This window comes from Tursiops truncatus, chromosome 7, assembly GCF_011762595.2.
Source record: "Tursiops truncatus isolate mTurTru1 chromosome 7, mTurTru1.mat.Y, whole genome shotgun sequence".
In the NCBI taxonomy this organism is placed as follows: Eukaryota; Metazoa; Chordata; class Mammalia; order Artiodactyla; family Delphinidae; genus Tursiops; species Tursiops truncatus.
Window position 1 is genome coordinate 60,299,217 of NC_047040.1, and position 21,712 is coordinate 60,320,928.

The window sequence follows — 21,712 nt, forward strand, 5'->3', positions numbered from 1 at the left end:
GCTCCTCTGCAACAGAGCAAGCAGCGTGGGGCGCACAATGGGCTGCGGCGTCCGCGCCGGAACCTCCGCGGCCCGCGGCTCATCAGCCTCCCGCCTCCCCGGCGCGCCTTACTTCCCAGAAATCAACCAGTGGTTCGGCGCCGCCGCCCACCCCCTCCTACTGTCCCCACCCTCCGCCCACCCCCAACACCGGGGACCAGGGCAGTTTTTCCTAGCAATCGCCAGCCGGTCCGGTGCAGAGCTAGGGCGGCTCTGCAGCCCGGCCGCGGCCTCCCGTACGCGGAGTCGCGCAATGGGGGCGCCGGAGGCGGTCAACAGAGCGCTGTCCTCCCGAGAGTCTCGTGCCTAGCTCAGCACTCTCCCGGCGGCGCCTCCCTGTCCTGGGTCCGCTCTGCCACATCCCTGGGGGCGGGTTTGGGGCCCTCCGGCCGCACTCACTCACTCGGCCGCCGCGCCGCCGCCGCTCCCTAGGGCCCGCTCGCATTGCTCCAGGCCAAGCTGGCCACTCCAGCTCGAGGCTGCACCGGTCTGATTAAAACAGTGCGCGCGGAGAGCCAGGAACCCGCGCTTCTCCTCCCAGGAAAGGCGACCGCACCGCCCCCTCCCCCCAACACCCACCTCCTGTTTCCCTCCCAACCTTCCTCCTCCTCCCCCCCCCCCATTCCCTCTGCGCCGAGCGCCCCGGCTCACTCGCCCCTAGGGCGCGGCACGGAGTGGAGCCTAGGAGCTGGCGGGCTCAGTTCTGCTTGAGCCGCGGACGCCAGGTGGTCATTTTCCGGCCTCCTGGGGTCTGGCGAGAGTACCCGGGGTGTAGGAGTCCTGGAGGATACCAAAACCCGCAGCAAAACCAGGCCAGTGGTAGGCTCGCTTGTCTGTGTGTGAACACGTCTCTCATTGTCACCCAGGATACTCCTCATCTCCAGGGGTCAAAGCGGGCGCCACTGGGCCTGGGGTAGAGCTGGTGGAGGCAAAAGCTGCCGCGGCGCCTTCTATCTGCTGGGGCGCTAGGTACAGAAAAGTGCACAAAAGCCCCCGCCGCCACCGCCACACAGCCACCCCCATGAGGCGTGGCGCGCACCACGCAGGCTGCCAAGGGGCTGTTGGTTCCCTATCCCGCCAGCCCCACGGTGAATCCCAAATTACTTTGTTAGGTAATTAGAAAGTGTTGATAATTATTTCTTTCATAATTTAGCGGTGTGACGGGAACAGGGAAATGATCTTGTGAAAGTTCACACGTGCAGATGTATTAGTTACTGATTCATTTGATTAAATGGTAGTCTCAAGTGCTCGGATCCGCAGCTGAAGGCGCCCCATTAGCATAACACTGATGTTTAATTTTCATATGCATAATTAGCCATATATTTAACACTAATAGCAACATGCAGCCTTTCAGCCTTAAACAGCCCAGGGTTTGATCTGGCCTGAGCTGAACCTTCGCCGAGGCACCTTCCCCTTTCTAGAGTGCGTAGTGATCACAGGACAAACCTCTGTAATCAAGCACATTTTGGCAGAGGGAACACCAATAAAAATGAACATTCAAAACAAATTACATCGGTGCTGTCGTTACAGATATTAGTGGAAGGGGCTTCTCTCTTTTAACTTCTGTAGCAGCAGCTGCTGCCCGGGGGAATTCCTCTCCTTTGGTTTAAGGGTAAAATATTGGGGGGCAGAGATATTTCAGGCAGTGTGGTTGGAGCAAAAAATAAAAGCGAAGCAAAACGAAACAACCAATCCTCCAAACCAATAACGGGTTTGCCAACGTTTTAAAAGATTTTTCCTTCTTTCTTTCTTTTTCTTTTTTCTTTTTTCTTCCCCCCCTCCCCACTTAATCGCCGAAGCACACGGTGAGGCTTTGTAGCAACAACCAGCTAATGACTCCGCCACCAGACAACTCCCGGAGCCGTTCCACTCCTCTTGTTTTCCGTGTTGCACTTGTGGTTTTAACTGCTCTTTCCTAGCGCCTGTTTTGGGGTGCGGAGTGCGGTGCGCCCTGCACCGCAGCTGATGCCGCCCGGGCCCCTGGTCTCCCGCGCGCCTCATGGGCCCTGCCCACGTAAGTGATCGCCGCGGCTGGCGCGGGGCAGGGATTGGGACGGAGGGAAGCAAGGCTGGCGATTCCGGCTGGTCAGGGCAAGGTGTGAGGAAACCCGACGGCTGGGCTGCCCTGGGCCAGTTTATTCCAGAGAACTGCAGGGTGGGGGAAAGGGAGAGAGGCAGCCACAGGTCGCGACGGTCTACAGGGCTCTTTGCCGTTCACTTCTGGTGGGGGGGGGGGGGGGAATCCAAGTCTTCCGCAGCGCAGGGGACAGGGCTGGCTCCAGGGAACAAAAGCCCCGCACGGGAAATGGTTTCAGAGCCTGGGTTATTTTAAAAATGAATTGTATCTGGGCGAGGGAGTGCCTACACTCCGGAATTATTTCTTAGCCCCAGAGAAGCAGGTTCGGGGAGGGGTGGCTGAGCCGGGGCCCTCGGGTGCTGAGACGCCCGGCCTTGACTAGCTTCTCCATGTGTGATCTTATCTCTATTCTAAGAGCCCAGGGTGGATCCCTCCCAACCCTCACCGCTAAGGCGACACCTGTTCTGAAACACCGGCTTGCTTAGATCTTCGCCTGTCCCAACTCAGAGAGGCAACAAAACTCTCTCAATTATCCTGAGAGCCCCGGATTCCGAGTAGGACCTGTAGGAGACACCACAGGACCGGGCACCTTGTGGTGTTAGCAGTAGTCACGCGTGGCTGGAATCCCCGCAACCCAGGGTGAGGTTTGGGGCCAATTGAGTTGGCGGGATTGGGGGTGGGGACGTGGACAAGATATTTTAAAATCTGCTTCCAAATTTCAACTTCAAAGCATGTTAAACGGAGTTCATTGTAATTCAAGTTTGTTTCCTACGGAGCTGCTGACGATTGGCTGGTGCTAGTATATATACGTATATACGTATCATATTTAAACTTGAGGTTAGTCACTTTAATAAGTGGGATTATAAACCTGTCCCATAAATACCTCCACCTCGGGAAAATTACTGCACAAGCAGCGTGCTGTCCCAGTGGCTGGTAAAATTCTGTGGTCCTAATGAAATTATTCTTGGGGAATCTCCGGGTAAACGGATCCGTAGATAAGATACTGGCTAATCGCTGCAATCCGACTAATCTAGGAGAGAAGTGAAGTCATTCTCTGGCAAAACTCTCCCAAGGCTATCTGGGCCTTGTTCCTCTCTAGAAAATTCGGATTGTTCTGGGGCAGCAGCCTCAGTCTCTAGGCCTTTTCTTGGCCAACTCCCCGGCACCCTAAAGTTTTCCTGTGGGTCTTGTAAATCTTCAACCCGTCCCTCATCTTTTCCAGCTCTCAGGTCCACTAGAATCGGAATCCCCTCTGTCCAAATTCTACATCCCTGGACGCAGAGAAAGGGAGCTGGAAGGGTTGGCGGATGCCCATGAGAACCGAGTTCAGGGAAAAGCTTGAACTAGCCACTTTTCCAAGCACACTCGTGGGCCTCAGTTTCCTATAACTTTTCCCACACTCTGAATGTCACATAGACGAGCTGGCTCTCCAGTCCTATCACATAGGCCACCTGTCATGGCAATGACAGGTGTCCACATCTCCTTGGTGGTCTGGAGCTGAGCCCAATCTGTGTTTAGTGGATGGCAGCTTTGTAAAACCCGCTTCGGTAGAAACAAGAGTTAGCACAAGCACTGACGGGTGGGACACCCTGAAACCATGACGGGGTGAAACTACTTTCTACATGGCTTGTTAGAAGCCCAGCCCTTGCCACCTCTGAGCCCAGGTGTGAAGAGGTCCTGAGGAGCGAGCGCTAAGAAAGGCAGGGTACTGAGGGCGGTAATGAGCCTTGGGGGACGCAGAATGTGGACTCTTGGATTTCCTGCTTCTGAAGCAGGTGGAGCTGCTGGCAGGCTGAATCAGGGTTAAACTCGCCAGCTTCAATCCCGACTAACTAGGCCCTTGCCGTCAAAAGTTCCCGTGACTCCTCTTGCAGGGATGCTCTGGGTCTCCAGCGCATTAGCGCGGGTCTGAAGAGGGCCAGTATTGGAAGAGATCAATTTAGGTAGGAGACCCGCCAGACACCGCCCACATCTGGGCGGGTGGGACCGATGCTCCAATTCCTAGGGCGACAAACGGTCCAGCTTGCCTTCGTGTGTCGGAGGGAGGGTCTCTCAAATTTAACCTTTGGGATGGGCGCGCGGTGCGGGTTGAAGGCCAGGGAAGAGGAGCCGCACGGGACCAGGAAAGTCAAGTTTGGGGAGTGATAACCCCTGCAGAAGGGCCAGGCCCAGGGTCCAGTGGCAAGGAAATATTTGTAGCTAACTCCTCCACTGGCGGGCTAATCTTTTCATCGCGAAGCAGCTATGAAGGGGAAAGAACCGGAAGGGCTGGGGGCAGCTGGCCCCGCGAGCTCCCTCAGGGCTGGCCAGTGGCGGGGGGGGGGGGGGGGGTCCAAAAGTGGGGAAGAAAGAGACTTAAAAAAAATTCCTAACAGCTAGGCTCGGGCTCTTCTTTCTGCGCGCGCGTGTTAAAAGTTCAGAGACTCAAAAATTAACCACCTACCCTCTTACCCTAGTAACCTTCAGAGACGAAAGAGCACAAGACACAGCGGTTTTAGGAGGTGAAAGCTTTTTATTCGGGCAGTCAAGACAAGGGAAAGAGAAAGCTATGCATTTCTAGGAATCCCTCGTCTTCCAAATGAGGGCGTCCCCGCTCCCTTCCAGATGCGTTTCCCGCGTTGGGAAGCAGAGCCCGGCGCCAGGACCCGTCTTTCCGAAGCCGCACGGCCACATCGGGGCCTCGGATCTGAGCTCTCAACGGCCACCAATCCCCACCGCGTTTTCCCAAGGCGCTACTAGGTGCTAGGTAGGTTACTGTGAGACCTGCCGTTAGCCTGTTTCTTCTCAAAGTTCTCCAGCTGGATTTCAGCAATTTCAGAAAAAAGGCGCCGGGTCTCTGCGACCTTTGGGTGGATCCTCAGGCCTCGTGGGGCAGTTTGGTCAGGATCTGCGCGCCCCCCGACGTGATGAGAACTGTGTGCTCGAACTGGGCCGACCTGAAACACACAAGGCAGCGATCAGCAAGCGCTCAAGCGCCTGCGGGGCGGGGAGTAGCAGCTCGCCCTCGTCGTCGGACGAACCTTCCCTTTCTATACAATTTAAAACAAACCGGGCAGAAAGCAAACACCTTTGATTGTCCAAGGAGACCACAGTCCATGCATCCTCCAGCACTTTAAATTCAGGGGATCCCTCGGTTATAATTGGCTCTGTAAGAGGGAACATATTTACTGCAGTGATCTAATCAGATTCTTGTTAAACATTGTTTCGGCTGATTATCAAAAAAGAGAATAAAAAGGTTCTCCCCCCTCCCTCCAAGTGCTTCCCCCCACGGGCTCATGTTGTCATCTCGCAAGCGCTGATAATTGATGTTGCTTACATAGTATGCTACAAACCAAACAGTAGGAAGAGGAAACGCTATGGCATTCAAAAATGTTATGAAGTTGCCTAGTTCGTAATTCTTTTTAGAGGAAAAAAGGGCATTTTAATCAAGCCTTAATTAGGACCCTGTGGATAATAACCACCCAAACACCAGTCCCTCTCATGAATACCAGTCAGTTTTTAAAAATATTTGAATTTTTAAAACATGCTCAAAATGTTCATTAATCAGCAAATAACAATTTTCTTATTTCACTCTAATTGCTTCTCCATTAAGCCCCACAGTCAGAAATATGATGCCTTCAGGGTCTTAGGTGATTGGAATTTGGTGGTGACACCACTCACATGATCAGCCAGGAATGGGTTACCAGAGAGTATGTCACTAGCCAACAGGGAGCAAGGGACATAAATGCCTCTAGTTACTGGGTGTTAATGAAAAACAAAAACAAAAACACCCCACAAAACAACACAAAAAACCCAAACACCACATTACACTGGTAACAGAATTAAAAGGTTGGACGGCTGCCGTCTCCTAAATGTGTTGGTAAGTATCTGATTTAGGAAGATGGGGCTCGAGGATATTATTTAATCAGATTTACTATGCATCTGAATTATTTAATTATGCTGATTGGCTTTATTAGCCCTTCAACTGGACTGCCTGGCCTAGGCCAGCGCCGCTGCTTCCGCGAGGGATCCACTGCTCTCTGAAGAGGAGCTCAGCACTGACCTACGGTGAATGCCATGCCCTCCTCCATGCGTAGATCGCTGTCATTCGCTGTAAAACAGAAACAGAAAACAATGGGTGTGGGGAGCAGGAATGGGAAATGGAGAGGACAGAGAGAAATGGAATTAGAGGGGTTAGGCTACTCAAAAAACATGGTTATCTTATTTATTTTTTCTTTTAGGAAGAAAGGGTGGAGGTTTCTAGAATCCTGGGCGGTAGCTACCACCCATGGGTTAATAAGCACAGGGCTCCTAGGCCTCAGTCTTTGCATTTTCTGAGCTTGGGGTCAGGGTCCCTAGGACGGGTGCACCAAGGCTAAGCAAAATCAGCCTGGGTGCTTGAGACACCTGTTGGGCACCCCCTCTCCACTGTCCCCTGGCCACTTGCTCTGAGGTCTCCTGGCTGCACTGGGTCCTGGACCTTGCCCTCCACACCTCCAACCCAAAGAGTAAGACATCTTGGGAACTGAGTCAAAGGGAAGGCAGGTTGGTAGAAGGCAAGAACAGGGGTGACTTGAAATATTTCCAGGTGTTGGCGCTGGGTAGGCACATGCCTGAGAGGCCCTTTCTGCACTCCAGCCTGGGCCTCTTATGAGCTGCCTCTGGTGGAGCTCTTTGGCCCAAAGGGAGTTCTGACTTGCTGAGTCTCTAGGGATCTTCCAGGGGATGGATTCCAGCCAGTAGTTCCTCCAGGGGCTGCTCCCACCGCAAGCACACAGGTCAAGGCTCTAGGGCCAACTTTCCTTTGGTCCCTGTCCAGGTATGCACCCCCCTTGGGGGCACTCCATAGAACTGCTTCCTACCCTAACCCAAATACCCCACCCTTTCTGGCCCACCCTTGCTTTCTCACTGTAGGGTACACATCCAGGCAGGGAAAAACAGGAGATTCTGGGGAAAGAACACAGGGTGGGTATAATCTAGAAATCACTAAGAGTACACGCTGCTAAATACATCAGCTGTCAACGCTGTGTAGGATGTAATGAAGTTTAACCACAACAGTCAGCGGTTTGAGAAGGGGGCAGAAAAAGAAAAACAGAAAACAGTCATATGTGTATGCTGCTGGGACATTGATGCTGTGGTGTTTTGTTTTCAGTAACTTTTTCTAGACAAATATCCCTCGTGCCTTCCAGCCATCACCCTTCAGGAGACAAAACGCAAAACAAACCTTATTTTGGGACTGAAACGGCTGGGCTCTAATTCAATAACATAGTAATGTGCTGGTTACGATTAGGTAGGACCCCCCCATTCCCACCCACACACTCATAGGAAAGGATGACATTGTGGATTAAAAATTGCAGCAAGGGATTCAGGAGCAAAACTGCTTTATCCTGATTACATTCGATAAGCAGCTCCCAAACTAACTTTCTTACCATGATGCCAAATTTCTGGATGTCCATGAAAGTAAGATCCTATCCCATGTCCCACAAAATGTGGACAGACTTGCAAACCATTCTGATGAGTTATCTGGCTTTAAAAGTAACCAAACAAAATACTTAATTAAATTGGATCATTTTAAGTGCATACACAGATAAGACAAAGTCACTTCAAAATATTCTCTGAAAAAGAAAAAACTAAGTTATATTTAGGATAGTAACAACTTGTTTTCATTATTCTGGAAAATTTTTAAATTTTTGTCATAGCTTGTAACAACTCCCTCTGGATAAATGAAGAAAAAAAAGGTATGTATCTAACACAGTAATTTGCTTCATTTACTTTATTATTATTTTCTTTTTGCAGTATGCGGGCCTCTCACCGCTGTGGCCTCTCCTGCTGTGGAGCACAGGCTCCGGACGCACAGGCTCAGTGGCCATGGCTCACGGGCCCAGCCACTCCACGGCATGTGGGATCCTCCCGGACCGGGACATGAACCCGTGTCCCCTGCATCGGCAGGCAGACTCTCAACCACTGCGCCACCAGGGAGCCCTGCTTCATTTACTTTAGTACAGCATTCAAACAAGGCCACTTTTAGATGATGAGTGTGCAAGCACACATATATAGCTCAATATAACCAAGATACATGTACAGGTAATGCAGGTCATAAAAATCTGCCTGATTTGTATGGAGTTTCACAAAAAGGCTGTGCAAATTACCACTGATTTGGGAACCAGACAAAAAAATTACAATCTGAAATGTGACTTCCTACTTCTATAATTCAGAACATTAAACATTTTACAAACAGACACACTCACACAAAAGGTCACATCTACTTCGTCAGTATTCTTGAAACACTCCAAAACTTTGTGATTATTTGGGATTTCTACTAAAGACTTACACCATTAACAAAATTCATAAAAAATGCTTTTTAATCGCTACGATGCTTAAGTGAAGCTAGTATTGTGATTCTTAATTCTTAATGCTTCATTAGTTACTTCTACATGCAAATCTTTTGGGTTCTGTCTATCCCATATAAGTGAAATCTTACAATCCAACCCTAAAATCTTCACCTACAAGGTTAAGAAGTCGTTTTTGCCATCAGGTGAACATGTTCATTTCTGGGAGCACCAGAAAGACAAGAACATACATATCATGAACAATCTATATTTTCATGTGAATGAAGGGCAAAGTGCCTTAACCCTAACCATAATAATGGACTGGGATTTACAGGCCCACTGTTCAAATTCTTAACAAAACCAAAGTTCTTAGATCCCAAACTAGAGGTTCCAACAGCCCTTTGGTTTAGTTTAACATGAACTCAAAGGCGTTTAGCCAGCATCTATATGAGCATTCCTGTCAATATACTTTTCTGTATACATTTTTAACCTTCATCTCCGGACCTGTAAAATGTCTTCACTTAGGCCAGGATGTCACTATAAATAGCAGGTGGGCAGCCTCTCATTCAGATTTAATTTCCATGTAACAGTGCAGAAATAGGTGAGCTATGCATGTGTAGAGAGGAATGGTAACTGAATGCTTTTATCTCTTAAGTTGTTCTTTATGGTTATACTTATTTCTGTGTGTCTTTGCACTTTGGACAGGAGGTATTACAACTTTTCCAAGATGTTCCTATTTGTACCACACAATTTCTGAATAGAAACTCAGGATGGAGAGTGGATAGAGGGTGGAAGAGAGATTATTTAGTAAGATAAACTGATCTAGTATTTTTTTTTTTACAAGAATGGGTTCTATCTAAACCTGTAAATTATGTTATCTATGTCCCAACAAACCTCAATAATTCTAAGAAGATTCATTATAAACTGTTCTATTTTCTTTTCTTAAAAAAACCAAACTAGTTTTTTGTTGTTGTTTTTGTTTTAAGGCTCTAACTGATTGGCAGGCATCACAGCTACGTCATAAATGTGTGTTACAATGGCAATCTTCATTTTAATTTCCGATGAGAGGAGAGGAAGAAAGCCCACTCTGAAAACACACCTGGGGTCCCTCCCCCCTCCCCCATGCCTCTCATTCCTCTTCATAAAAGAAGCTGTGCAATTACTAGGTGGCTAAAGATATCTGAGTGCATTCTACAACAATTTACTGCCTGGATCCTGCTGGAACTTCTGGTATTAGGAGGATAATAGAATGTATGTGCCATGGATGCAAAGGTCAGAGGATTTCACAGCTGTGTGGGAAGAGGAAAAGAACAGGACAAATTTCCCTCAGTTCCTTGGTTGAGCACCCATCTCAGTGCTTGATTCTCACGAACTAAGTAAACACGCCTGTCTGCTTTTTAGGGTATTCTCCTTTTGGATTGGTAGTTCGCTTTTTAACGCATACTTCCTGGGACTGAATGGAAGAAAATCTCATTAATATTTCTAATTACTGTTGAAAAGCGTACCCCTTCTACTATTCTACTATATACTGTTCTTCTATTTTGGAATATAAGGGAAGCACAAGATTATGTACCTGATTCTAGGGTTTAAATCTAACTTTGTGGAGGTAATCCAAGCAAGTTGTAGTAGAAAATTCCACTCTAACATGGAATCAAGTGGCTAGGATCCCTAGCTGTGGCATGGGAAAGTGGAGTACACGTGCTTCTCGTGACTGGTGTGTTGGGGGAAATGGAAGCTGTTGGGTGGGCAGGGGTGCCCAAGAAGTACACAACTGCTCCCCAACGCCAGCCATCGAGGGTCATGACCCATTTCTGAGCATGAGGGTCTTCCTGCCTTGGACATTTCACAGATGAAATCTGCCTTCTTTTTGTTAAAATCTACCAAAAGAACGCTCCTGGTATTAGCTCTTCTGTTCTGATTTTCTCTAATTAAAAAATTTCTAAGACAGCCACTCACCTGAGCCTGAGTACATCTATGATTTGAAGCCCTTCAGATGGAATATTTGGGGAGGAGAGGCAGGGAGAGGAGGAAGGAGATGTATAAAAGTAGTTTATGAACTTACCTGAAAATTATACTGTATTATTACAGTTCATGTTTCAGGTACGGTTTAGAGTTGAAAGAAAAATCTCTCTAAAGGAATTTCATCTTGTGATCATTCTCTTAATTTAATTCCCTTTCATGAGATAGTTTTCCTCAATTGAAGTTTTGTCTAGATAAATTAAAATCCTTGATAAACTTAAACTACATTTTATGACTAAAAATACATTCCCCAAGAGGGCAGAGGAGTATTATATTTAAGTACATACTCTTCTAAAGAAATAAAAATGCACATGAAAATTGTTTTATTACCATTTTCTCATGAACCCTATAAACAGCACTGATTTCCAAATGGTCACATCTCTAATTAAAGGATCTCAAATGGCACCTGACTTTCTAAGTTATGGAATTTTACTTTACTCTTTCCAGATTTTTATTTTAAGCAGTAGTTTTGAATGCAGGAATGCACAAATTCAAGGATTCCCTTTAATGACAAGGAATGTTTAAGTACAATTAGTAATATTTTTGAAAGCCAACAACTGTTTTCTAAAAGAGTGGTACATTTTTTTGTTTCAAACTGGATCACAAATTACTGTATTTTTCTTACAATAGTGCTGAACTTTTATTTGAGGTTTTCTGTTTCTGAAAAGCAGACATGATGGATGGAAATAAAAGATAATTTATTGCAATGCTTACTTTCATGTGCAGAGAGAAGCAGTGTAATTGTAATTTACAGTAGCTGTCAAGAAAAATCCATCACAGATGACATTAAAATGACTTATTTTGCCTGAGCCACTTATTGTTTAAATGTGCATAATCTAATAGAAAGAGATTTTTAAAAATCTGCTTTATATTCTTCTAAATTAATATCAAAACATATACTTATGAATTAAACATTAAAAACCATTCATTGATACTTTCATCATGACATTTACAAGTATAAGTTTAAATTATTTTTGATTGAGCTGTCACATATTTGTGATGCATGAATCTACACATTCACAGTATCTTCACATGTACAGCTCATATCATCTAGAGGTAATTACAAAAATACAAATTTAGAAATATTTTAAAGCAAATGCAAGTCCAGTGAGTATAGTAACACTGTAACCTAAAGATCACTAGCTGTCCCTCACGAAGCAGAAGGGCACACAGAGAACTCTTTTCATTAAAGTCTTTTAGCCAATACTTCTTCAGAGATACCATCCTATCCTTTAGGTTTCAGAAAATTTCAAAATTTCCTATAAAGATCACCAGGTTTTTGGTGACATACTACTACTGAAAGATGCTTGAATGTGCTTTTCATGGTGTATCAGTAGAGGGAGGCTATGCAAAAGATGGTGAGTATCTTAAAATAAACGAGGCTGAGTTGAAAGATGTTTGTCAACTTTCGGTCTGTAATGATTCCGAGTATTTTTGGCTTAAAGGTGGAGACTGTTTGTTTATTTACTCCCTTGAGATTTTGCCTGAATGAGAAAAGGCGAAATAATAGATGTCCAGAAACATTGCCTTAACACATCAGAACAAACATTTGTTAGAAGTGGGGCCAGTTTCCTCCTCAGTGGCAGACGTAGACCATCTAAATAATGAAATGCATTAGGGTAAAGGAAAAAGTTCATTGTCTGTTATTTTTCACATAGTTTCGTAAGTGCAGTCGTCGGGACTGATCTGGTTTTCAAAGGAGCTTGTACATGCAAATTCATCCTCTGCGAAAACTGACCTTTGTATCCAGATAGCTAAAATCCAATGTCACTTTCAATTTTACTCTTCTTCTTCTTCTTTTTTTTATGTAGCTAGAATTAATGTAGTGAATATGTAATGAAATGCATTATCCTGCACGGAGATTTATCAGATTTTCCGACTGAATGCTATGCTTTGCTAGTACTAGCTGGAGTTCACCTGCATGTTGGTGTGGCGTGTGGCTCTTTTTTGTAAAGAGTTAAGTCGTACACAAAAAAAGGGAACAAAGGTCAGCACCCAGCCGCCACTTGAATGTGAGATTTTTCTTTTTATTCCCCTTGATGTATACTAGGCTCTGTGTTATTAGTCTTAATGATGGAAAATTGTAGTGTTGATACAAATCTTTTTTTCAAAGTAGTAGGCGGGAGCTCCATTTGTTAGTAAGTTTTTTTGTGACTAAAAGCCACGGACAGTACATTTATGTAGCAGTAAAAGGCCTAGATGCTCTTTCCATAGCAGAGCTAATTATTCCTACTGTGACCTTACTGATCTAGCCTGTTCCTAGTACATCTCATCTGCACGCCTGTTCCTCTGTGTAGATGGTGTCAGAGAATATGAAAAACCCTATAATGAAACCATTTTCATGATGGAGAAAGGCTACTGGAGTTGCACTTGCTACAAAGAGGCTCAATTATATGAGTAATTGTGATAATTTTCTACATTCATAGCCTTCAATGGGGAAAAAAGAATGAGAGCCACAAAGGAAAATTACTTTAACAAGAAAGTACAGAGAGTAAAAATGGAAGAAGAGACAAAAAAGGGGAAAAAATAACCAGAAAAAAAGTTTAAAAAATAGATCTGGAGGGAGGAATAGCGAGACAGGGAGAACAACAGAAATGCTCAAAAGCCCATGTGCAGCTGTGTTGCACAATTAAATTGAATTTTTTTTCCTGCAGTTGATGAATGTGACTACTGCAAATGTGCCTCTGTAGTTAGCTATCATTTGTTGTTCCGTGACAGGAAAAGGATAATTACCTCTCAGAGAGAATCAAAGGCTGACATGCCCTTTAGACACAGCCATGAATGCAGAGCTCGATAGAATGCTTGAATAAGAATCTAGTGTTCTCTGCCCCCTTCTACTGAAGAATAAATTTTGTTAAAATGCAAGAGCACCACCAGTAAATTTGTTGAACCCTAGGTGTTCAAAAATATGAGGTACATCTATCGACTCATCCCATTTGCAAAAATAAAACTGCATTTTGAATTCATTTCTATTATATTCATGGACAGTAAGATAGTGAGATATGCATTAAATTTCTTTTCTCAGTAGGGGTCTGATTCAACATTTCCTATGAAAGAACAGAGAGACACTATCCTTTTTTCCCAGGCTAGTTAGCCTATAATTTAAAACTGTCAAAAACACAATTTTGTTCAAAGTCTTCAATAAAAGCTTCTCGCATATAACCCAAAGAGATTTTACTAAAGTTTGATTCAGACACTGAATCACTGTTACAATATTTTTAAAGCCATAAATGCATTTAACTTATATTTTACTGCCTTTTTTCTTAAAGTGTTTGAAGGCTTACAAAGAAAAAAGGCAGCATCTTTTCAAGGTGACTAAGCCTTCCATCCTTCAGACAAATGGGAAGTATTCAATGGTTCATATTAATGAGAACAGTACTTTAAAAGGTACTGATGTGATCATCTTTAACAAAATATGTTACTGTTAAATGAAAACACATATTCTGTATGTCTACTTCAAAACAGTTATGGGGAAGAAAAAGAGATCTAAAGTAGGTAACGGATTACAAAGAAAAGTCTTGAATTCGGAAAATACACACACTCTCAAAAAGCAAGCATAGAAGCCTGTGTGGAAAGTAAACAATGGTTTATAGGAAAAATGAACCAGACCAAAAAAAAAAAAAGATCACCTTTTCAGGCTGTTTGTTAATCCACCAATTTGAAAGGTAAGGCTTGCTTGAGCTAATAATGCTTTTTATCTTTCTATCACAGGAATATGTTTCACTTCATGCCTTTATAAAATCTAGCTTCTCTCCTGTCTCACTGTCCAAGAGTTGGGATACTTACCCCTTCTTAGTTACTCCTTCCACGTTTGGTGTGATTTTGAATATAGGAACACTACAGACCAACATGTCAAGCTAAAAGTAAAGCGGTCACATAAATATTGCTTGCCGGTTCTATAAGTTTCTTTGCTGACCTGATATAATTCACTTAAAAAAAAATTTTTTTTTTTTAAACTCAGGGAACAACACAGCAGCCTGGCAGTTCACATACTGATATCAGACTGAAATGATGGTTCTGAATAGTAAAACATGTCATCAACTTTATACCAAGCCACCAATAACCTTTGTACCATTTGCCAACCCTCCCTTTACTTGTCAGTGTAAGGCTTACCTGATTGTGTTTCCAATTACAGAGAAGGGAGCCCCCGCTCTGCAAGCAGCAATTGCTTCGTCTCTACACCTCCTGGCAACCTCCACTAACTTTTTACCACATTCATCCACATTGCCCACCAAAAATGTTTCAGAGGTGTCTCCATGGTAGCCATTGTAGTAAACCTAAACACAGGCAGAAATTTAAAAATATGTCCTTGTTTAAAAATCTACTCTCCTAAAGTCTACATTGCATTCATTTATGTATTTAGTAGATTCATGTGTTTCACCCTTCCAGAATTACTGTCAAGTTTACCTACAAAAAAAGAAGAAATAGCCTTACAGAAATTACGAAGAGGAAGACACGCAATGATATTGCAAGATTTTAAAATAAATTTGTGACTAGTATGGCTATTTCAGCATTAGGATTAACAATGTTCTTTAACATTTTGAGTCCTCATTTTATTTCTGAGACAAAATTATATATGCAGAAATAGTGACCAAAGACACTGACCCACAATTACTACAATAGGTTTAGAGAATCCAGAAGTATTTAACACGTGAAAAGTTTCTTCAGTGTCATAAAGATACTTATCTTTTATTTACCAGTCCCACACTTGGAAGTGATAGATAATGGCAAAAAGAAATAAGATAGACATGTTGGTGTTATAACAGACAGAAGGAGAATTCAGTTCCAAGAACTGAAGTGGCTCAATATCGGAATGAAAAATGTTATAGAAGAATCCTGTCTGGAAGTGGAATCTTAATCAAATGTTCCAGATAGCAGAATGTTAACAGAAAACACTATACATGGATTTTTAAAGAATCAGAATGTAACAAAACAGGCTTAAGAATAAAATTACAGAAAATAGCATTTTATCTGTCTTCAATGACTCAGAAGGCCCTGTAGGATCTTGAAAGACACCAGATTCATTATAAAAATCAATAATTACCAAACACTGTAATAACTATAGAAGTCAGAGGAGACTGGTTGAATATTGATCCTTTGATATAGCATGGAATTTGCTATTTTGCATAAACTTGTCCTATGTAATTATTGTTCACATTTCTCTTTCTCATGAAATAGAATGCAAAACTGTAATAAAAAAGAGATTTATCTGAGCTTTCTGCTTTAATACCAAATTAATATGTATACTCTTCTGCTTAAAAAATATACTCTTGTATCCTCTGTGAGGGAGGCAGGAGAAGTCTTTATTTTATCCTCACTTTAAAAGTCAGGAAACTGAGGCACAGACAAGTAACTTGTCTAAGGTTAGTGGCAGAATACAGAGGTAGAACCAGGTTAATATGATGGATTATTGGCTTCTAATCAAGTGTTTTCGCTACTACATCAAATTACCTTGCAATAAAACAATGTTTTATATATTTATTCCCATTTGTAATCCAAGAGAGTACAAGTTTTGATTTGATACACAAGTATATAACATTTACTAATAAAGAGTAATTATTAAAACAAAATTGTAACTCTGAATGTTTGTATAGTTGCTATTTAAGTAAAAATCTATTTTAAAAAATATTTATTTGCCTTTTCATATTACTTTTTGCTAGCCTGTAAAATGACTACTTGAAAGATTCAATATATATGAAATAATACTTTTGAAAGTCTGTGGCAGTTATCTATAATTACTGTTTTTACCCACAAACTATTCTTGTTTTATACTTCATTTATTTAACAAATATTTATTGAGCAACTAATATGGGTATCACATTATCTTTTTTTAAACATTCAACTTTCAAGGGGGAAAGAAGTTATCTTCTTGTGATATATACTAATGTAAACAATTACAAAATGCAATGAGTATTTTCTGATAAAAGTATAGGATCTAATAATGGAGTCTTTCACTTAATAAAATATTTCATAAGAAATATAATTTAAGATACTGACCTGTATGTTTTCTTGGTCCCTTCACATTTCTAGACACTTGAAAATATTTCACTTTGACCATTTTAATGTTAAAAATGGACTTGTTTATTGAAAGTCTTCAGGAAACTTAGAAAAGGCATGGACTATTCTCTTTGGACACATTGGAAACAGGAAGGAAGAGTATGCTGATTTCATTCAAAGAAGCAATATTTTATTAGGGGGTGATTAGGTGAGATAATAAATGAAGAGCCCCCAAATCAGGTACAAGCCAAAAGAAAAGTGCATCATGAAAAATACTTCATTTCAGGTACACTTCATAAAATACTTCCTTCTACATATTCTGAGTTGGAAAGATAGCAACAATATATGTAGAACAAATGTTCAAGTATTCTAAGTAGGACAAAATGATACAGGAAAGAGCATCAGCAATAAAAGAATATTTGGCTATATCCTAAGACACACTGATATGAAGAAAAAAAGCTGAATTAATTTAAACAACTAAATATTGGACTGAACTAAACTACTGGATGCCAATCTCCACCGCATTCCCACTCCCACCTAAGGTTCATGGTCTGGAGATGAAATCACTCTTATTAAGAATATTTCCTCATTAATAGAAACTGTACTCCTTGAATGCTATCTCAACTAGTTCTCATCAGATGTTTAATTTATATTTATTTATTTAAAATGTATTTATTAATCATCAGATGTATAGAATTTATTTACCATCTCCATAATCCAAAGGTACTATTACAAATTTTTTTAGTAAAACGAACTGCCAAAGCACAAATAACCCAAGTCTGAGAATAGTGGAAGGCTAGGGAAATTAGAAAAGGTTAGAGCTTGTACAGTTTGAAGTTCCTGTGTTGAATTACTTGGGGCTGTTATTTAAAAGGAAGGCTGTTAACCATTTGGTGAAAACTGAAGTTCAGAGAGAAAAGCACTCTGCTTGTACGCTTTGAGTTCAAGGCTCTCTACACCAGAAATGGAATACAACGTTACCTTCAGGGATTTTAATAAATCTACGGAACACTGCTAGCAAAAGAGTTGCTGTCCAAATAGACTGACACACACAGGCCAATGTAGCGCCTAATGACAGAGTAAGATAATGACAGGCCCCACTCAAAATCAGCAGGAAGAGGAAGATCAATCTTGGCAGAGTGAAGGAAAAATGCTGGCTTTCTTCGCGTTAGCTCATCTCATACATATCTAGCTTCAGCAGCTGCCCAGTGCTGTGGGCTCTGCATTAACTACACAGTGGATCAATAACAATTACACCTTCTCAAAAACATGACACATAGCAGGATTGGGTTGACATTTCACTTAGGCCAACATTGATCTCAGTGCATCTGATTCCAGCCCTAAATTCAAGTCAGGCCTGGGTTTACTTGGAATAAACACAGAGTTAAAGACAAAAAAGGAAACCAGCTGCTTGTGTCTGGGTCTAGAAGTAAACAGCACTTCCATCGGTGCAGTTCACATTTTCAATCCACTCTTCTTCTTGTTGCTACCGGCAATTCTGAAGTTGATCAAAGACTATTTTTTTATATGATTTACTCACCGTGACATCAATGTTGATAATATCTCCATCCTGAAGAGGTCGACTGAAACATAAACAGGAAAAAAAATGGTGACAGACAGATCCCAATAAAAGGAATATAAAAATAAATATCTAATGACCACTATCGCAAGCCTAATGAGTTGCGGTGATAATTCTGAGTGGAGAAGGAATGAATGGAATAACTATATTTAATCTTTAATTTATGTTAGTCACATCAATTTTTACTAGAAATACCTAAATGAGCATGTATTGCCACTGGTAAAAAATCTACTTATTCTCAACAAATTTACTTAATAGTTACCTTAATTTTACAAAGAGCCAAAGCAATAGTGGATGGTTAAAAATCTAAGATGGTAAAAGAAATACTTAATGCACAGCCACTTTTTTTGTATTACATATTGCTTTAACAAACATTAAATGGTGGTATTATGTCCATTTAGAAGCAAAATACTTCAAAATTGTTGCTCTACCATAATCAGCTTCAAAAGTTTGCAGGTAGGTTTCAATTAAACTATAGTGTCTTTCAACATATGTTATAGATCTTAGTTTCATGTTTTAGTTTCCAAAGGAACAATATGTTATTAAGCAATGAATACCTGTCAGGAATACCATGACAAAGCACGTTGTTTACAGAGGTACAAACAGATTTTGGAAAACCTCCATAGCCTAGAGGTGAGGGATAGGCATCATGACTGATGATTTCCTGATGAACAAGAGCATCTATCTCTTCAGTTGTCATGTCAACCTAGAATATTAAATAAAGAAATTGTGGAGCGACAGTTGAAGATACTTCCTGTATTTATTGACTATGCCTATAGCTACAGCACTTCCAGATGAGGCTGTATAAATTTACTGTGATAAACTTGTGGTACAACATTTTAATTAATTATGATTAACCTTAAAATCCTATTGTGCCTTTCTGACAACTGTTTGGGTATATGATGGTGTTATGGACTATTAGGAAATGGACATTTTAAAATCTAAGATCCTTTCAATCACTTGTGAGTCATTAAATGACATGACTCCGTTTTAGCCTGAAGGTTTAAAAAATATGTTCTGAGGCAATTCCTTCCTCTTCTTCAATGGTTAGTGCCCTGGGCTAACCAAAGCATATAAATTCTCAAAAGGATCTTCAATTTAGATGACAAAGCTTGAAAAGTAGGTCAAACCACACCTTTTTATCTCAGCGAAACATTACATGGGTTTCGCCATAATGGCATGGAGGTTACGGATCATCATTTAAAAAACTAAGTCTGATACATTTTGTAGAGATTCAGGTTCACTAATCTTGATTTCTTTCATGCCTAAACAAATCAATGTGTTTTAAAAAAATATTTTTCCCTTACTAGAAGGTATCCAATTGCTCCCAAACTAGAAGAAAACTGAAATCAAGTTTTGTGGGCACAGGAGGACTATCTCCACAAATTCATAAATCATGAGCAAATTCTAAAACAAAATCTTTTATTAAAAAGTATTTCTTCAAGAGTTTTCTTTATGTTATTTTATATTCACATTATGGTTAGCTGTGTTGCTATCACAAGTCTATTACACAAATGATACACTAAGTGTTTCATCTTTGAGTCTCACTTCCTAAATTCTGCCCACCTTTTGGAAACTACAGTATTTTCTTTTATGATCCTTACATAGCAGGATTCAGATTCAGTTTCAGATTATTCCAAAAGACCTAAATCTTGTAGTAAGATAGTTGTACACAATTACATTGCTGAATTACCTATAGCTTAGTGTATGTGGTCTGTCTTTCTTTGCAGAGCCAATGTAAGAAAATAAGAGACAAAGGATGAGGCAAAGCAACTCTTCAGGCACACGGAAATAATGTGGGGAATAAAAGCAGAAACTACAGGCAGGAGTAAGAGGGGAAAAGTCAAAGCCATCTGCCATGGATCAACTTGGATAGGCCGATTGTGCTCCAAGTATCTCCAGAATTCTGCTACTTAACATCAAATTTGTATTTTCAATTATCTCTTGAATAAACACAGAAATAATACGATCCCTTTCCCCTATCCCAAGGCTTTACTTAATTTTAACAAATGAGATGTGTACAAAAGAAGAGTTAAAGGGAAAGGGAAAAAAGGGGAGCAGGGTTTGTTGCCCCTTATGTAAGTCTTCCGAGGCTTGGTGAGACGCCACCTTTAAACTCTTCCCGGCCAGGAGGAGGACATGGCGGGCCAGCTGACAAGCCTGACGAAGCCCTTGAATCTGATCTTCATTCTTAACTTCTATGCTGTCTCCCCAGTCGGGTACAATGCCTGTCGTCACATAGTCTGGCTTCTTTATGTGCTTGAGGAAAAAGGATTGAAAACGAAGATCAGAACCCAGTGCATGACAATGGGATCATTTTTTCGGACACAGCCTCCTGCTTCATGGAGCTCTGCCCTTCCTGCCGGAGCACCGACCTCTGAAGCCAGCACAACAGACCCTCCAGGCTGCCCCCAGTTCCTTCCCCTGCCCTTTTGAACTTAACATGGCCTGTTAGTGCTGCCTCTGGATGGTCTGTTAACCTTTCTGTGCTTTGAGTCACACTGGACTGAAGGAGACTTCTGGTCAAAACAAACAGGAGTTTTCTTCCTTCTCCAACCCCGTTAGAAGCCTATTGCCATTGATAACAAATAGCACCAAGCTTCCCAATTGCCAAATGGTTAATTAAGAGCACTTTCATCTCCTCGACACAAAGATAAATTTATGCAAAGGATAGCTCACAACACCCTCTCCCAATGAATATATGTAAAAGGCTGACTGTCAAGTTCACGGATGCCTATTACATATGCACTTCTCTTACACTTTGCAACTGTACCCAAACTAAGAAGGAACTAGAGGACAAAATGAAACAGCTCTCTTTCCTTTTCCTTTCTTTTTTTTTCAAGTACATAAAAAATACTTTGAACACTTCCATCATTTGTCAAAAACAAACAAACTCCCCCCTCCTCTAAAACTCAAAATGTTCAACTCTGATCACCCTTGGAGAACATTCTCCACCACGAACTTAAATCCGTGGGCAGTATTCAGAAAATAAATACTACCTTACACACAGAGCTCCTTTCAGTCCCAAGGTTTTGCACAGCTCTTTACAAACTATTTATGGCAACTGCTACATAAGTTTTGTTGAGCAGTACCCAGTAAGGCTACACAGCAGTTGGGGACAGGAAGCTGAGAGAGATAACGCTATTCAATGGACATCACAGCATCTCTGGAAGGTCTGAGGTTAGGGCTCTGCACTTTGGGAACTGCATCATGCAGGATTTAAGGACCTTCACTTGTTCTTGTGTTCAGATGGGCCTTTCTGACACAAGTAACACCATTGCTTGGGCTGCAGCAGCCGAGCTCGGGGTGAGCATCTTCTCTGCTACAGCTTTACCACCAGCACCCACAAAGCACACCCGGTCTCCCACAGCCCCGCCTCCTCTCTCTTTGCAATCTGGCCAGGTTACAACCACAGGCAGAAGGGCTGTTGGCTTGTCACTGAAATTCTAAAACAATACATTCACCTCTCTGGAGACTTCTTTTTTCTTTTCTACTAAAGAAATACCAGAAACATACTCTGGCTCTGGTGGCCTGTCTTGTCAGCCCTTGTCACAAAAATGGGGCACTCACCTTCAGGGAGTATGATATACTTAATGTGGGTTTACTGCAAAAAAAAAAAAAAAAAAACAACAAAAAAACAGAAAAAGAGGGAAAGCAGGTGACTTTTGTGACAAATCTATTATTTCTTTCACC

General features: G+C 42.1%; 1 protein-coding gene across 4 annotated transcripts in view; it reads right to left on the reverse strand.

The window, feature by feature from the left end:
- Positions 1-4,608: 4,608 nt before the first annotated feature.
- The window catches only part of METAP1D (methionyl aminopeptidase type 1D, mitochondrial), a 78,699-nt gene continuing 61,595 nt past the window's right edge, over positions 4,609-21,712 (reverse strand). Inside the window, exons 3-10 of one of the 4 annotated variants that reach the window (XM_019923141.3) lie at positions 20,129-20,278; positions 18,577-18,725; positions 17,981-18,023; positions 14,557-14,720; positions 7,525-7,622; positions 6,159-6,206; positions 5,184-5,262; positions 4,609-5,052 (exon numbers count right to left, since the gene is read on the reverse strand). In XM_019923141.3, coding sequence (XP_019778700.3) covers positions 4,974-5,052; positions 5,184-5,262; positions 6,159-6,206; positions 7,525-7,622; positions 14,557-14,720; positions 17,981-18,023; positions 18,577-18,725; positions 20,129-20,278 — 810 coding nt within the window. In that variant the 3' untranslated portion in view covers positions 4,609-4,973. Of the gene's footprint in view, positions 5,053-5,183; positions 5,263-6,158; positions 6,207-7,524; positions 7,623-10,642; positions 11,928-14,556; positions 14,721-17,980; positions 18,024-18,576; positions 18,726-19,712; positions 20,279-21,712 lie in introns of those variants that run through there. The other 3 variants (XM_019923144.2, XM_073807576.1, XM_073807577.1) reach the window with 3 other exon arrangements.